This window comes from Phocoena phocoena, chromosome 6 (genome assembly GCF_963924675.1).
Source record: "Phocoena phocoena chromosome 6, mPhoPho1.1, whole genome shotgun sequence".
NCBI lineage: Eukaryota > Metazoa > Chordata > Mammalia > Artiodactyla > Phocoenidae > Phocoena > Phocoena phocoena.
In genome coordinates, this window is record NC_089224.1 from 79,108,954 (window position 1) to 79,127,811 (window position 18,858).

Sequence of the window (18,858 nt, forward strand, 5' to 3'; positions counted from 1 at the left end):
AAAAAAAAATAGCCAAGGAATGGAAACAACCCAAGTGTTCATCAACAGATGAACGGATAAAGAAGATGTGACATACACACACACACACACACACACATACTCACAGACACACACAATGGAATATATTACTCAGCCATAAAAAAGAATGAAATAATACCATTTGCAGTAACATGGATGGAGTGGAGATTATCATACTAAGTGAAGTAAGTCAGACAAAGACAAATACTAAATGATATCACTTATATGTGGAATCTGAAAAATAATACAAATGAACTTTTTACAAAACAGATAGACTCACAGATATAGAAAACAAACTTATGGTTACCAAGGGGGAAGGGGGGTGGGGTGAGGGATAAATCAGAAGTATGGATTAAGATGTACACTACCATATACAAACTAGGTAGACAACAAAGATTTACTGTATAGCACAGGGAGCTATATTGAATATCTTGTAACAACATATGGAAAAGAATAAAAAAACCCAACATATATATGTATAACCGAATTACTTTGCTGTGCGTGTGAAGCTAACACAATATTGTAAATCAACTATACTTCAATACAAAAAAAAAAAAAGATGTATGTTTACAGAAGTCCAAGATGTAATAAGCAAAAAAAAAGCAAGTTTCAGAACTAAATGTGTATAGTAAGGTACATTTTTAGTTATATACCTATTTGTTCCACATTATATGGATGTGTAATGTTTGAATTTTACCAATGAAATTTATTACTTTTATAATAAAAACATCAATATAAATGAGATCCTGATACTTTAAAAAAATTAGGGCCTCCTAATGAACTTGCATGTTATGGGGTCTTCAAAATCTCAGCTTTGGAAAGCCTATAATCCACTTCCTTCATTTAGAGATGATCAGACTTTAAGAACTGACTAATTAAGCAAAACTGGCTAGAGACTTGTAAGACTCAGAAGCCAGATGCCAGTGTTTTGATTTACACTGGGATATTGAACGACTTGTTTTTGTAAACTCAAAAGCAGTGCTATGTGCCTTGTTTGGCCAGAATCTAAAGCAGAACTCTAAGGCTTATGACATTTGTGTGGTTGTGTGATGAAAATCAGAGGGTGAAGCATTTGCCATAATAACCTTCATTCATTTTAAAGGCAGATCTGTCTTCACTGACATTTAGGCTATAGAGAGGTGCTGCTGAAGCAACGTTGATAGATAGCAGCTCAAAAAAAAAAAAAAAAGGCAGAAAAATGTTTTAAGGGTAGAACAACCATCTCAAATGTCTGTGCTAATACATAGGAAATCCGGAAAAGAAAGCTACAGACAGATAACAGATATGCCTGAATAAGCGTCTTAAGAAGTCATACTCCTAAGAAAACTACTTCAAAGAAGCCCTCTGAGTCCTATAGACTGGTTGAAAGTGTTCTCTTGCTTTCTGATTTTTTATAGAAAAGTAAAGGCAGAAGCAAACTGATATCTTGTCAGAGTTTTTAATTGTATTATTTAAATTACTATTTAGATTAATTCATTTGCACAGATTTGTAAAAGCTTTATTTCCCAGAATGTAATGAAATACAGTATTTGTGGTTATTGCTATTAAAATTAGTCATCTTTCTCATTATGTCAAGAACATAATCCCTTTTAGGTAGCTGTTTCTAGCATGAAATAATTCCAGTTTGATCTACAATACCCTTTCCAGGAACATAAAATGCCTTGCATGTAAGGACCTCTTAGGTGTAAGAGGACCTTTCATTTATCTAGGAATAGTGCTGGAGATCCCATGATTGGGCACAGTGGTGAATCTGGGAATAAATACCTAGTCTACCTTTAGCTTTTCACTTATTTGCTATATTGCAAAGTAATGGAGAGAGAATTTGGTAGGCTTAGTATCCTGGAGAAATTGACATGACTCAAGAGTAGTGACAGGTTCCAGTACACCACTGGGTCCTTCTGTCTGAGCAATGCATGGCATAAAACCAGCTAATTAAGCCACTTATATTCTGAAAATGTAGGTTTATATTGCTGTGACAGAGCTGAAGATCATGCTTGCCAAAATGCCTGCAAGAGAATTCTGATGTCTAAGAAAACAGAAATGGAGATTGTTGATGGCCTCATCGAGGGTTGTAAGACCCAGCCTTTGCCTCAGGATCCACTTTGGCAGTGTTTTCTTGAAAGCTCACAATCTGTTCACCCTGGAGTCACTGTACACCCTCCTCCCTCTACAGGCCTTGATGGCGCTAAATTGCACTGTTGTTCTAAAGCAAACACTTCAACGTGTAGGTTAGTACCTCATTTTCCTTTATTAAAAACAGTAGAAAATAGCATTTTAATTAATGAATTTAAGTCTAGCAAATATGTGTTATGTTCTTGCACTGTGTAGTCTTAAGAGTCTAGAAGATATAAAATCATTCTTTCATCCAGCAGATATTTATTGAGCATGATGTATATATAGAACATTGTTTTTGTACATTGAGCTAAAAGCACTGTGTTTTGGGGTGTGGAGGTTTAGCATTGGCAGGGCAATAAATATTTAAAGATGATGCAATATGAATTCTACCCTCGAGTTTATCATCAAGTAAGCTTACAATTTAGGAGATGTTTTGACCAGACATCTAAGGGATATTCTTTTTGTTAAATTGTGAAACTTTGAACTTAATCAACTTTTTGCATATGTTGGTGAATAACCTGGGCTGACACTTATATCCAAAGTTAGACAGCAGTGTATTGGCGTTCATTTGGATGATACACTTAGGGATAAAAAATTGGCAATACTATTTGTGTAGGTTGGAGGAAACAAAATCTATAGATAAGAATAAATGGAGATAAGGTAAAGGTTTAACACAGGCGAAACAGAAGTTTGCTTTATTAGAGATATTTTGGGCGAAAAGGTACCACATATTACTAGAATATCCTGAAATGAATATGACATACGAGGAGTGAAACGATCTTTCCTGTGGTTTCTAAATTGGATGGACTTTAGCAAAAAATTGTGCCTAGAATAGCTCATCAGACTTTATCAAAGATATGAAAAAATCTGGGAAATATCCAAAGAAAATTAACAGAAGGGCTAAAAGAGAAGTTAAGTTGGCCCTATAATTCAGGAAATTGTGTTGCTGATAGGAATTGATAAATGTACATTTGGGAGGGATGCTGAGTACTTTTTTGAATGTCTACAAAAGAGTTTATGCCCTGTAGTCACTGGAGATAGGACTGGCTGTGTCATCCCAGAATTTCAGTAAGAAACATGGCACCTCTTACCTTGATGTAAGGTTTTATGGTTTACTGAATGCTTTCACTTTCATCTTGTTTCATCCTCATGAAACCTTACAAGATGACTTGTATCATCTTATGACTGATGTCAATTTGTATAATTCTTATATATATATAGAAAACTAACTCTGAGATGTTAAACAGTCTGTCCAAGGTCATACAGAAAGTTAGGACTAAAGAAAGGACTGATTTCCAGATCAAGGTACCTAATGGATTTTTTTTTTTTTTTTTTTTTTTTTTTTTTTTTATGGCTGTGTTGGGTCTTAGTTGCTGCGTGCAGGCTTTCTCTAATTGTGGCAAGCAGGGCTACTCTTTGTTGCGGTGCGTGGGTTTCTCATTGCTGTGGCTTCTCTTGTTGCGGAGCACAGGCTCTAGGCACAGAGGCTCAGTAGTTGTGGTGCGTGGGCTCAGTAGTTATGGCTCATGGGCTCTAGAGCACAGGCTCAGTAGTTGTGGTGCACAGGCTTAGTTGCACCGCGGCATGTGGGATCTTCCTGGACCAGGGCTCAAACCTGTGTCCCCTGCGTTGGCAGGCAGATTCTCAACCACTGCACCTCCAGCGAAGTCCCTACCTAATGGATCTTGATATCAGCTTTCTCATCCCCATGATGTGTAAGCTCAACTGAGAGCAGAGACTTTGTCTCTTTTATTCACCACTGCATTTCCAGTGCCTTCAACAGGGCCTGACACAAAACAGGCACTCAATAAATGCTGGTAGAGTGAATGAGCAAACTTATAAAAGTAAAGATACCCTCCTCATAGGGGTAATTATGAGAGTCAAAATGTGACAGGGGTGGAGAATTTCTACTTGTGATTTTGCATATTCCGGTAGTATTAAAATTTTATATTATGTGTTACTTTTTTTTGATACTTTTATTACATTTATAAATGTTAAAAATTAAACTAATGAATATAATGTATGAAAGCACTTTGGAAATGATACTGATGTTATTTTAGCTTTATACATGCACTGAAGTTGCTTTATAATCATCGAGTACTGAAATAAAAATGCATACATACTACAATAGTGTATATTATATATATATATATATAGTATATATTACTATATACAGTAGTTTATAGCAGTTTTGGAATTCATAAAGCCTTTACATGTAGGCTATCTTGGTATATCTTAAGGAATATAAGTGGCTTGGGGATACATTTTCAGGGAGAATCCAGTGAACCCTAAGTCTATAATGCTTCTTGAAAGGAGTCTGGGTCTTCCCTGGTGGCGCAGTGGTTGAGAGTCCACCTGCCAGTGCAGGGGACGCGGGTTCGTGCCCCGGTCCGGGAAGATCCCACGTGCCGTGGAGCAGCTGGGCCCGTGAGCCATGGCTGCTGAGCCTGTGCGTCCGGAGCCTGTGCTCCGCAACGGGAGAGGCCACAACAGTGAGAGGCCCGCGTACCGCAAAAAAAAAAAAAAAAAAGGAGTCTGAGGATCATGTCACAGTTTTGCCTCCTGTGATTGAAGTATAAATATAGTGGACTATATCTTTGTGGAGGCAACACCATATGCTTTACCTTACTTCAAGTAGAGGTAAAAGAGAGATCAGAAATATAAAGGGGAATAATTGTGCCAAGAATAAGGATGTACAAATACTATAATTAAACATTAAATTTAGCACTGAGCTTTCTAGAAACCATAGCAAAAAGGAAAGAGATGGATAATAAAGCTAACTTTTTCATATAAAAGATTACTTTTTCAGGCTCTAAATTCTAGAAGATAGATCTTAGTCTTTTGGTTTTTGTACTTTTTTTTGCATTTATGTTCTAAAGTACAGTTCATAGAGTTCAAGTTTTATGCAAATCAAATATTTATTCATTTGGCTCATCTGTACGTTTCTTCATTTGTTCTTTTGTTTCAGGGAACTGTGCACTAAACTTTATAGCATGAGCTGGGGCAATACACAGAGTTGGCAAGAGTTTGATCGCTTTTGTGAATATAATCCAGTGGAAGTGTCCATGTTGACCTGTTTAGCAGATGTTCGGGAACCTTGCCAGTTGGGCTGTAGAAATCTTACTTACTGTACTAATTTTAACAACAGGTAGGAGCAAATTACTATACGTGGAATAGAAGTATTTTATCATTAATTGCCTTGTTTTTAAATAAGTGAAAAGATCATTTTACTCTGATTTTGTTCCTGCTAAGTTAAAAGGAAGTAGTATACCTTTATCATTTCATCTTTAAATGCTATATTCTATCTTGTAAATCACCCCTGGGAAAGGAAGCACTGTAACAAAGTCCCTTCTAATCTCAAGATACTTCAAACTTCTAGAACTCAAAGAGTCTCCTCTGCCTTCAGTCTACCATTCTTCCCCTCTCCCTTCTGCTGCACCACCAGTGGAAATAATTCACTGCAGAATAAAACACTGTGAGCAATCTGCTCATCCAAATGCCCTCTTACGGACAATTTTGTGTTTTTTTGTTTTTTTGTTTTTGTTTTTGTGGTACGTGGGCCTCTCACTGTTGCGGCCTCTCCCGCTGCGGAGCACAGGCTTGGGACGCGCAGGCTCAGCGGCCATGGCTCACGGGCCCAGCCGCTCCGTGGCATGTGGGATCTTCCCGGACCGGGGCACTAACCCGTGTCCCCTGCAATGGCAGGCAGACTCTCAACCACTGCGCCACCAGGGAAGCCCGGACAATTTGTTTTGAAAGACCTTCAGATTGGTTGAAGTTCCCACTCAGTGAGTCCCCTATTTCAAACAAAAACTTTCTTTACAGAAGCAATTTGAATAGGTGTTTCCCTGAGATATCAGTTATGGTGTGAAAAATAAGGGCCAAGAACTGAATTGATGGCTGAAGAAGCAATGAAGAAAACAGAAAAAGGGCATCCAGAAGCATAGAGAATGCCATATCAGAGAAGCCAGAGAGGGAGAGTTTCTAAAGAAAAGGGGACTGGCTGGTTTTATGAGCTGCAGCCCAGAGATCAAGAACACAAAAAGGAAGAGAATCATTCAGTTGAGGCAGAAGGAAGTTCAGAGGATACTCACCTCAAGCTAACACACATCCGATCCTCTTAAAAGTATTCAGATTATTATTTTGAGTAAGAAAATTGAGGTATCTTTACAACTAGTGTTAGCCAATAAGGACCTCGCTTAGAGGTTGAGCAAATTTGAAGTCTATGAAATGTTTCAAGTTAAATTTGCACATAGTTCTAGCTTCTGGTAATGGTGGAGCAGTTTGTATCAGACTGCCACTCCTGTCAGTACCAATTATGAGCTCTGCACAAAATATAAAAACATAATTGTTTTGAAGCCATTTGAGAGTAACCAAAAACAGGAGGAGGTACATCTCATGAAAGATAGAAGCCACACTGAGTGGGGGCCACATTTATCCAGTTTTTTCTTCATGGGCACTCTCAGTCCCCTGGCATGGCATATAGAATTCAAGCAAAAAGCAGCAGTCTTGGGCTCAGGAGTTAAGAGATCACAGTTTGGGGCTGCCAGAGTGGCTGGATATGAAATTGGAAAATCCCAGAAAGGAGGGAACCACAAAAGGAGATGCCCCAACAATCTGCATACAAGCTCCCCTTAAATCCTTGAATTTAACAAAGTCACAGGGTACAACTTTAACATACAAAAGCCAATTGTATTTCTGTATATTAGCAACAAACAATTAGAAAATGAAATTTATAAAAAAAAATTTACACAATTGCATCAAAAATATGAAATACTTAGAGATTAACAAAAGTTGTGCAAGAACTCTACACTAGGAACCAGAAAACTTTGAAGAGAGAAGTTAAATGGAGAGAAGTACCGTGTTCATGGATTAGAAGACTCAATATTGTTAAGATGTTAATTCTCCTGAAACCAATCTCTAGATTCCGTGCAATCTCAATCAAAATCCCAACCAGCTTTTTAAAATAGAAAGTGCCAGACTAATTCTAAAATTCATATGAAAAGACAAATAACCTAGAATAGCTAAAACAATTTTTTTAAGGAATAAATTTGGAGAACTTACAGTACATGATTTCAAGACTTATTATAAAGCAATAGAAATTAAGTCAATGTAGCAATTCCCTGGTGGTCCAGTGGTTAGGACTCTGTGCTTTCACTGCCGAGGGCCCAGGTTCAGTCCCTAGTCAAGGAACCTAAGATCCCACAAGACGTGTGGTGCAGCCAAAAAAGAATAATAATATATAATAATAAATAAATAAAAATTTTTTTAATTTTAGAAAGAAATTAAATCAATGTAATATTGGCATAAGTTTAGACAAATAGATCAATGACAAAATAGGCAAGAATAGACCCACACATATAAATTGATTTTCAACAAAGGCAGCAAGACAATTCAGTGCAAAAAGAAACATCAACAAATGATGCTGGAACAACTGAATAGCTGTATGAAAAAAATAAAACCTTAACCTCCATCTCACACCATCCACAAAAATTAATTCAAGATGGGTCGTAGAACTAAACATAAAAGCTAAAAATAAAAGCTTCTAGAAAAAAAAATAGCAGACTATGTTGATAGTCTTATATAGCCAGAGATTTTGTAGGCAGGACACAAAATACACTAATTATAAAAGAAAAAAATTAATGAACTAGAGTTCAACGGTAAACATTTTTGTTCACCAAAAGACACCATTTAAAATTTGAAAAGATAAGCCACAGTCTGAGAAAACATACTCAATATATTACACATGTACACACACACGTGCATTTGACAGAGGTCCTGTATCTAGAATATATAAATAACTCCCACAGCCTCATAATAAAAAGTCAAACAACCCAATTAAAAAATGGGCAGGGCTTCCCTGGTGGCGCAGTGGTTGCGAGTCTGCCTGCCGATGCAGGGGACACGGGTTCGTGCCCCGGTCCGGGAAGATCCCACATGCCGTGGAGCAGCTGGGCCCGTGAGCCATGGCCGCTGAGCCTGTGCTCCGCAACGGGAGAGGCTGCAACAGTGAGAAGCCCGCGTAACGCAAAAAAAAAAAAAAAAGGGCAAAATATTTTCAAGGACACTTCATCAAAGAAGACATCAACAGAGCTACTTAGTATATGAAAAAGTGTATTACCATTAGTCATGCAAAATGCAAATAAAAACCCCAATGAGATGCCTCCTCATACCAAAAGTTAAAATTAGAAGACTGATAAGCATGTAAACCAACTAGAAGTTTCATACATTGCTGGTGAGAGTGTAAAATGGTATGACCACTTTGGAAAACAGTTTGGCAGTTTCTTAATAAGTTATGACCTAAAAATGCCATTCATAGCCAGGGGAAAGAGACATGAAAACTAGAAACAACCTTAATGTCTATAAAACAGTGAATGAATAAACCAGCATTTCTCAAAGTGTGGCCTGTGGTCCCCAAAACCCCTTGAGATCAAAACTATTTTTATAATAATACTAAGATGTTATTTGCCTATTTCACTCACATTCTCAAAAGAGTGAAGAGTGAAGTTTTCCAGCTGCTTTAAGACATGATACAGCAACAGATTGAATGCAGGAGCAGATAATGAAAATGCAGCTGTCTTCTATAAAGCCAGACATTTAAATAGATTTTCAAAACTATAAAACAGATCTACCCTTCTCACTAATTTTTGCTTTAACATGTAATGAATGGGTTTATTATCATTTTAAATGAATAAGTACTTTAAAAATCTCTCAGTTTTGATTTACAATGTGATGGGTAGGGGTGGATATAACCCACATAAACAAAAACTTTTTGAGAACTTAATAATTTCAAGAATGGAAATGAGTCATGAGATCAAAAAGTTTGGAAACCACATTTGAGAAACAAATTGTGGTACATTTATTAATGGAATACTACTGAAAAATAAAAAGAACAATTTATATGTATAACAACATAAGTAAATCTCAAGAAGATTATTTAGCTAAAGACACTAGACCCAAAAGAATACATATAGTATGATTCCATTTATATGAAGTTGTACAATGGGCAGAATTAATCGATGGTGATCTAAGCACAGATGGTGGTGGCCTCTGGGGTGCAGTCAGCAGGGAGGGCATTGACTGGACAGGGACACAAAGGAACTTTCTGACGTGATGGAAATGCTTCTTTATTGATTTAGATATGCCTGTGTAAAGGTACATGTTTGTTAAATCGCATCAAACTAACCATAAAATCTGTAAATTTTATTTTTATAAATAATACCTCAATTTTTAAAACTTGGACTTTAATATTTATTTTGTGAAATGAAAGAAATGGTATAGTTGGAGATGATAGTCCTGTCCACAGTGTTTTAAAGTTTTTAACTGCCTCACAAAAATCCATATTATAGAGAAAAATTGCAATCAGAGTCTTAATGCTAGTGTCTGTGTCTACATTGAATTTTCATATATTCAAAGCTGACAATCTTTGATAGGTTGTATGTACTTTCTTCCTTAAAAAAAATCAAATTTTCCTGATGCATTAGCATGTCAAGATTTTACACATTGTTTCTCTGTAGAAAGTAATTGCCTCTTGATTCCTTCTGGCCTTTTTTCTTTTCAGACCAACAGAACTTTTCAGGAGTTGCAATGCTCAGTCAGATCAAGGAGCCATGAATGACATGAAGCTGTGGGAGAAAGGAAGCATAAAGATGCCATTTATCAACATACCTGTTCTTGACATTAAAAAGTGCCAGCCAGAAATGTGGAAAGCAATAGCTTGTTCACTGCAGATTAAACCTTGTCATAGTAAATCCCGGGGAAGTATTATTTGCAAGTAAGTTTCTTTCATCATAATGACTCTCTGGTTTTGGTTCAGACCTTTCAAGATCTCTACCCACAGCCTATCTTTAGTTTTCTTTCCCACCACTTCCTTTTGCCCATCACCCCCACATGTTAAATGCTTTTCCTCCTCTGCTGAAAATACTCTTCCATCTCCACTCGCCCACCGCCTGTCCTTCTTAGCCCCTCTCAAATACCAGTCATTCCTATGGAATCTTCCCAGATTTTTCCAGCTGATAGTAATTTATCCTTACTACAAATTTCTGTGGACCTTTATTTGTACTTCTCTTATGGAACTTAGCTCAAGAAACATTGCATATCTTCAATGCACAATTCTATTTGTATATTTTAATTTGTGTACTTGTTTCATATTCTGTTAGACCTTGCTCTCCTTGAGGAGTTTATTCTTCTTTGTACCTCTCTTTTCTTATCTCCTCTCTCCTCTTTTTCTCCTCTTCAGGGATTAGCATAATCCTAATATGCAATAGGTATTCCAAAAATGTTTGATGAGTGAAAGACTTAGTAAATATAGTCATTAGGGCCTGTTCGTAAAACATTTTGTGAATGGTTTGCTTAAGATCTAGGATAAAGTACAAGGACCTACTGTATAGCACAAGGAACTATACTCAGTATTTTGTAATAACCTATAAGGGAGAAGATCTGAAAAAGAATACATATATATATATATATATATATATATATATATATATATATATAAAGAAAAAGAATATATATATATATATGTATATATATAACTGAATCACTTTGCTATACCTGAAACTAACACAGCATTATAAATAAAACTATACTCCAATAAAAAATAAAATTTAAAATAAATAGGAAGACAAGAAAAAAAGGATCTAAGATAAAGATGAAAGCTGCTATGGTGGGTGAAACCAAAAGCATTAACTACATAGTAATCTGTGTCAGCTGCTCTTCAAGCATCTTTGTTTCCAAAACCAAGGTAATATCCAGCCCTTAAGGTGTTGGTATGTGGCTCAGTGCTGCTGGGCACTTGATGACTGACTGCAGATTATTTCAACCTTGAATAAGGTCCGGATCTGTTCTCTGACATGACTTGAGGGTGGCCTGAGTAGGGGAGAGATGAGGGGTAACTACTGGGTGACAAGACAGAGGCAACAAGTGGGAAATTTATAGACTCTTAGCACGGAAATTTTATAGATGTCAAATCCCTATTGAAGACAGAAAATTGTAAAGTAGTGGATTTTCCAGTTGTTATAGGCCAAACACCTTAATGTTGATAACAAAGCAGATTTTTAAAAAGAGAATGGCAGGAAGGGAGTGATAGAAGAAGAAAGGAAGAAGCAAGCATGCATAAGGTCCTGAGACAATGTATGATTTTGCAAAGAGCAAATCAGATTAGCCTAGGTTCATTTCCTTTCAAAGACAGTGAACAGCCACACGGATGGTAGTAACAGTAAGTAGTAACAGTAAGTATGAGTGTAAAATTTGATCCCAGGTCGGAGAAAGTTAGGCATGCTTTGATATGGTAATACATTACTTACTCCTCAACCTAATAAGGTCTGCTATCACTCCTATTCTCTTTTGTCATACTTACACCTATAAAGTGTGAAACATTGTTGAGTTATGAAAACTGAAACAATTGATACTGGCTAGACAACGTGAGGCAGTTCCTCAAACCCTAAATTTGTGTGTGTTTTCCTTTTCAAGATCAGATTGTGTGGAGATTCTGAAGAAATGTGGGGACCAGAACAAATTCCCTGAAGACCACACAGCTGAAAGTATTTGTGAGCTTCTGTCACCTACAGATGACCTGGAGAACTGTATACCTTTGGATACATATCTCAGTAAGTACTTCGGTTTCTTTAATTTCAAAGGCTTCTCCCTTCTGTCTCTGCCCTTGATGTTTGCTTTGGATGAGTATCATTCTGTTGAGAACATGTGCTTTAATGATACTACCTCAACTGCAGACTCTTATTTGCTTGGCCTCTTCGGCTCAGGAAAGAATTGTCATCTTTCTCTCTTTTCTTTTTTTAATTTTTATTGGAGTCTAGGTGATTTACAACGTTATGTTAGTTTCAGGTGTACAGCAAAGTGAATCAGTTATACATATACATATGTACACTCTTTTTTAGATTCTTTTCCCATATAGGACATTACAGAGTATTGAGTAGAGTTCCCTGTGCTATACAGTAGGTCCTTATTAGTTATCTATTTTATATATAGTAGTGTGTATATGTCAGTCCCCCCATCTTAAAATATGTACAGAGAAGCAAATATATATCAGTCTGAGGAGGTAGTGAACTGTTATCAATCAGGAATTCTAAGTGGTGAATCAGGGGCCAGCATACTCAGATAACCAGCTCTTTATCATTGCCGTCTCCTTGCCATGATTTGACCAAGAAGTGGAATTTCCCTTAGGGATTCTTCAGCTTTCTGTCGTCGGAATATCAGTGGACCTGAGCCAGGTGTTGGCTTGGACTTATCCACCAAATAGGGGGTAAGGAATGATGGTCTGGGTTAGTTCATGAAAAATGGAATTTTTCTGTGCCAAATACTCCTGCCAAGAGCTAGAAGAATAAGTTGGTATCTTCTTGAGGGATTCTGGAGCTAAGCTTCCTGGCAGGAGGTGACTATCTATGTGTGGTGGAAACCAGGGATTAACAAGTAGAACTCATACACACCATGTAGTTAGGGTAAGGGAGGTGTTTAGGCTGCCACCAGGGGGCATTAGTGCCATGAGCTAGCTGGAAAAGCAGTGAGTTCAGCTCCTGCTAGCTTTGTTTTCCTGTGTTAGAGAGGATTAAGTTCAACTGCAACTAACAGAGCAGATAGAAGCAAAAGAAAGCCCAGAAGTAAATAGTCCAGGGTTGTTACAGTGGCTCCATCATCAGGAACCTAGCCTCCTTTTTCTTTCTCCACCGTCCTTAGTGCTTGGCTTCCATCATCAAGGTTACTTCATGTATTTATCGTCACAACATGACTACTGTAATTCTAGCCACCATATCCTAGTGTAAGGGAAAACCACCCCTAATTGTAAGGGAAACTGGGAGAGATGTTTTTATCCATGGGCCCATTGCCATCCTGCTATATATAGCAGAAAATGTCTGCTATATTTTCTCAAGACAAACAAACTGTGTCCCTTAGCCTTAGTGACCAGTATAGAAAAAAAGAGAGCATTAGACTAGAATCATAGGCAGATCACTTCTTTGAGTCTCAGCTTCCCTATTTATAAAATGATTGGGCTGGATGAGATAAACTCCAAGAGCGCTCTACCTCTATTAGCCTTAGAGGGTGAGTCTGGCCTAAAATCAAGTAGGCAAAATGAATGTATTCACAATCCTGGATGCTATTAGAGCAGTCAAATATATGTGTAGAAGGAAACTTTTTCAGTGGGAGGAAACTTAAAGAAATGCTTTTGTTTAAATTTCAATACTCTCTTTAAATATCACACATATAGTTGGCCCTGCATATCCACAGGTTCCGCATTTGCTGATTGAAAATATTCGGAAAAGAAAAATTCCAGAAGGTTCCAAAAGGCAAAACTTGAATTTGTTGTACACCTGGCAACCATTTACATAGCATTTACATTTTATTTACAACTATTTACATGGTATTAGGTATTATAAATAATCTAGAGATAGACTTCCCTGGTGGCACAGTGGTTAAGAATCTGCCTGCCAATGCAAGGATCACAGGTTTGAGCCCTGGTCCAGGAAGATCCCACATGCCATGGAGCAACTAAGCCTGTGCACCACAACTACTGAGCCTGCACACCCTAGAGCCCGCGAGCCACAACTGCTGAAGCCCATGTGCCTAGAGCCCGTGCTCCACAGCAAGAGAAGCCACTGCGGGCTTCCCTGGTGGCGCAGTGGTTGAGAGTCCGCCTGCCGATGCAGGGGACACGGGTTCGTGCCCCCGTCCGGGAAGATCCCACATGCCGTGGAGCGGCTAGGCCCGTGAACCACGGCCGCTGAGCCTGCGCATCTGGAGCCTGTGCTCCGCAACGGGAGAGGCCATAACAGTGAGAGGCACGCGTACAGCAAAAAAAAAAGAGAAGCCACCGCAATGAGAAGCCCGCGCACCACAACAAAGAGTAGCCCCGCTCGCCGCAACTAGAGAAAGCCCGCGCACAGCAATGAAGACCCAACACAAACAAAAATTAATTAATTAATTAATTAAATTAAAATAAATAAATAATCTAGAGATGATTTAAACTATACAGGAGAGAGTACTTAGGTTATATGCAAATACTATGTATAGAGATGATTTAAACTATACAGGAGAGAGTACTTAGGTTATATGCAAATACTATGTATGCTTTTTTTTTTTTTTATGGTTTTATTTATTTATTTTGCGGTACGCGGGCCTCTCACTGTTGTGGCCTCTCCCTTTGCGGAGCACAGGCTCCGGACACGCAGGCTCAGCGGCCATGGCTCACGGGCCCAGCCGCTCCACGGCATGTGGGATCCTCCCAGACCAGGACACGAACCCACGTGCCCTGCATCGGCAGGCGGACTCTCAACCACTGCACCACCAGGGAAGCCCCTGTATGCCATTTTATATAAAGGACTTGAGCATCCTCAGTTTTTGGTATCCATGGAGGTCCTGGAACCAATCCCCCACAGATACTGAGGGATGACTGTATATTAAATGAGATTCTTCCTTGGTCATTGTTTAACGAGAAATATAATCATGGTATAGGGTCCATCTTACCATAATAAATTATCATCATTTATGGTGAAATGTGCTAAATTATCCCTCTTAGACATAAGCTATTTGACTACCTTATTCAAAATATACCTGTTACTTTCCATCCCCTTACACTGCTTATTATTTATTGTTATCTGACTTTTTATTTACATATACACACACACACACACACATACACACACACACACACACACACAGTGTCTATTTATTGTCTATTTCCTGATCAGAATGTAAACTCTATGTTAGAGATTTGTCTATTTTGTTCACTACTGTATCTCCAGTACCTAGAACCTTGCCAGGTGTATTGTAGGCACCCAATAACATTTATTTATAACAAATGAATGAATGTATGTTTATACTAAATGCACAAATGATCAAGGAATCTGAGTATTTTAATAGCTTACTAGAATCAGTCCTCATGAGCTGTCCATTTGTTCCAGATGTCATTAACTCAGACAATTTACAGACCTCTGTTACTCTTTTGGGTTGGTTAAACTGATCTGTTTTTGTTTTTTCAGGACCAAGTACTTTGGGTAACATTGTAGAAGAAGTGACTCATCCCTGTAACCCAAATCCTTGCCCCGCTAATGAGCTCTGTGAGGTAAACCGGAAAGGGTGTCCATCTGGTGATCCCTGCCTTCCATACTCTTGTGTTCAAGGTAAGAGGTAGATGGGTGGGGTGTGGGGTGGGTATGAGTACGTGCCTCTGCTGTTTCTTCATAGGAGTTATCTTTGGAATGAGATTATTTTCTAAATTATGTTTTTCTATAATGTTCAAGGTTTTTCCAACATGTATTATTTATGTAAGCAGACAAAGACAAATGTAATTTTCAATAGTCATTTTGATTGTAACCTAATTTCAATCCAAAACCAGACTCTCATAACGAGTCATAGGGTTCTTGACAACAAAAGAAGAAAGACCCTTGGGCCAGCTTTTTGTACTTTGTCTTCTATGCTGTAATGTTTGAGAAGATGTACTGCACATTGTTCGTGTTTTTTCTTTTCTCTCCTTTAAAACATGGAGAAATAGCATTCTCAATCGGATGTGTAATTATCTTCATAAATTTAATGTTGTGCTGAAATGCACATGATTTTAAGGCTGAAAAATTTTTTATCCCATAGAATTTTTATGGTCTTTATCTCTCTGTGGGTCCCTTTAGAATATAGTTGCTTTCTTTTGTCTCTTTCCCAATTGAAAATGTTTCTTTATCATGTTAGAATCAACATTTTTAAACATGTATGAAGTAAAAAGGAACAAAAGATTAAATAAGCATGATGTCTCAAAAGACCATGTATAATATTTGTGTAATGCTATAATATATCAGCTATAGCATCATAATAAATCTTGTTAAATTTGGAAACAAATGGATTTTCCTTAAGTCCAATCAAGTATTCAACTTTTCTTTGAATTTAAGATGTACTTGTATTCCATCACTAAAAGTTTTCTGACCAAGATTATTCTAAAACTAGTCAGTCGGCATACTCCATTTTAAAAATATCTGTGATTTTAACATACATTTGATAAGCCTAAAGAAATAAAAAACTACATATCTTATAGCATTTTTGTACAGAACTATTGCTAACTTTGAGGTACATGTCCTTTAATCACCACCATCTCACGGAACATGGAATTTTTGAGAGGATATGTTTTTGGCCAGTGAACCAAAGCAGTTCCTTAGTTTAGTGAAAGTTCTATTACATAATCTTTAGTGGCCACACAGTACCTATAAGACTTGTGTGAAGTGTATCTAATGTCATAAAACAATATCAGAGAACAATACCAACTCTCTCAGCTAATTTTGTCTATACAGGTTGCAAATTGGGAGAAGCATCTGATTTTATTGTCCGTCAGGGGACACTGATCCAAGTGCCATCATCTGCAGGGGAAGTTGGTTGTTATAAAATTTGCTCATGTGGGCAAAGTGGACTCTTAGAAAACTGTATAGAGATGCACTGTATAGACCTTCAGAAGTCCTGTATTGTTGGAGGAAAAAGAAAAAGTGAGTCTTGAACTGTTTTTGTTTTTAACATGAGATTAGTTATATTAATTTTGTAGGGAGAATATTGGATGGGTTCTCACCAGAAAGTAAAGTCTACAAAGCAAATATTCCAGGGAAGTATTTTTCAACTATACAGAACATGAGGACTTCTAAGGAACCCTCTTAGAAGCCTCATCAAGAAGGAACTAATAGCTAATAATAACTAACACTTGAACTCTTAACTGTGTGCCAAGCACTATGCTAAGTCTTGGCCTGTGTTATATCCTTAAATCCTCCCAGTTGCTCTTTGATACGGGTGCTATTGTAAAGAAGCTGATGGTAAGAGAGGTCACCCACCTAGTAAATGACCAAAGCAGAATTCAGTCCCAGGCCTATTCGACTCCAAAGCCCTTGCCCTCCACAGGCAAGGACACAGGTCTACCCCTCCCCACCCCTTCCTCAACAGTCTCTCTCCCCTCTGCCCCTTTCCCAGAAGTAAAACTCAGAGTTTGACGTTATGCAAAGCAAACTGGGGGATGGAAACTACACTGTTGATTCGTGGTTGCGAGAGAGCACATTAAAAGGTGCCCTGCTTTATCGCCTTCTCTAAAAGTCTGAGAGTCTTGCTTTCTCACTGTTTCCTTAACCATCTTTTGCTTATAGCCCTAATAACTGTTCATATGAATATATAACCTCAAAAATTGTGAAAAAAGACCACTTATGAGAATGTGTTCCCCACTACACGTGCTCATTCTGCTGCCCTTACCTCTATGTCCATCCCCCTACCCATCAACCAGAGTAGTTCAGCTTTCATATGCCTCTTGCTTTACTCTTCTGGGTGAGATTTTATTTTAAGAAGAGTACTCTTGGCTAAAAAGGGCTTGCAAATTTCTGCTTAGACCAGCAAGTCAGGTATTCATTGCTTAGTCCATATTCTAAAATGTAATGTATGTACCTTGAATCACAGAAAACATCTGAAGATAGACAAGTTCATTCCTTCCATAAGCTTTCATTGATTAAATGCCTATTCTCTACAAAAGAACATACTAGTGCCTTGTGGGGCTGAAACTGGGATGAGGGATTGAGGTCATGCTTTGCATGCTAAGATGGGAGAGAATTTGAGCCATAAAAAGGAGCAGACCAAATGTATGTACTTTAAGGAGCTAGTCATTTCTGCCAGGGCATCAGGAGAGTCTTCAACCCAAAGATGGCATCAGGACTGGTCCTGGAAAGATGAGTAAAGTTCCAGAAGGAGGAAAGGAACGAGCACTTGAGGCAAAAGAGGTAGCCAGGAACATTCTCAGAGAATAAGGAGCAGTCTGGTGAGATGAGCACATTAGGGGTTTGGAGGGGTATGGTGGGAGGTAAATACAAATCTATAAGTATTACAAATTTAACTCCCTAGTTTGTGTACTCAGAAGTCATCTTTCAAGAATTTCTATTTTAAAGCTCTTTAAACTATTAAATTTTTAAATTTATGATTTATTTATAAATGCATTACATAGATCAACATTTTATTTCTCTTTCTCTCAGGTCATGGAACTTCCTTTAATATTGACTGCAATATCTGTTCTTGTTTTGCTGGTAATTTGGTGTGTTCTACCCGCCTGTGTCTCAGTGAGCACAGCTCAGAAGATGACCGTCGTACCTTCACAGGTAACCATGGTCACCCAGAAGCTGCCCTCATCCCTTTGTACTCATGTTCCCTTCAAGGCCGCTTCTCTGGTCTTGCCTTAACTGCAAATTTTCACAGTAAAATTAATACATAACCTGAGAGCAAGGTACTTTCCTCTCTGGATCTGTTGCCTCCTCTATAAATTGAAGGCATTAAACTAAGTGGTTTCTTAGGGTCCTTTTAGAGTTCCATGAGTCAAAAAGAGCAGGGCCAGTGATTGGGATGGTTTTAGTTAAATGTAATTTTTCTACTTGCTAAAATACCCATTTATCCCTATCATTATGGTCTAAAGTGTCCATGTATTTTCTAAATTTGCTTCTGTTTTAATGTTTTTATTACCACCTTCTTTCTTGTCCTACTTTGTCTTACTGAATTCATATAGGTAGGGACCCCTATAAACAAAGCTATAGGTAGAAAAAATAAAGAGTGTTTCTCCCAATCTACTATATAAAATCTAGAAGTTAGATGTATCAAGTCTCACTTGGGAGATTTCTGGAATGTTGAAGGGTGATAACAAAAGCAAGACAAAGACAAAGGTTGTAAATGCCTTACATAGATTCCTTCCATTCATATCTCCGTAGGGATGGGGAAAAACAG

The 18,858-nt window shown here is 37.9% G+C and overlaps 1 protein-coding gene across 3 annotated transcripts in view; it reads left to right on the forward strand.

Annotated features, from left to right (window-relative positions):
• RECK (reversion inducing cysteine rich protein with kazal motifs) overlaps positions 1 to 18,858 on the forward strand; it is a 71,776-nt gene that overhangs the window by 39,988 nt on the left and 12,930 nt on the right. The window contains exons 9-15 of one of the 3 annotated variants that reach the window (XM_065878761.1): positions 1,979 to 2,246; positions 5,102 to 5,281; positions 9,695 to 9,907; positions 11,605 to 11,741; positions 15,126 to 15,266; positions 16,419 to 16,607; positions 18,120 to 18,242. In XM_065878761.1, coding sequence (XP_065734833.1) covers positions 1,979 to 2,246; positions 5,102 to 5,281; positions 9,695 to 9,907; positions 11,605 to 11,741; positions 15,126 to 15,266; positions 16,419 to 16,607; positions 18,120 to 18,242 — 1,251 coding nt within the window. Of the gene's footprint in view, positions 1 to 785; positions 848 to 1,120; positions 1,147 to 1,978; positions 2,247 to 5,101; positions 5,282 to 9,694; positions 9,908 to 11,604; positions 11,742 to 15,125; positions 15,267 to 16,418; positions 16,608 to 18,119; positions 18,243 to 18,858 lie in introns of those variants that run through there. The other 2 variants (XM_065878763.1, XM_065878762.1) reach the window with 2 other exon arrangements.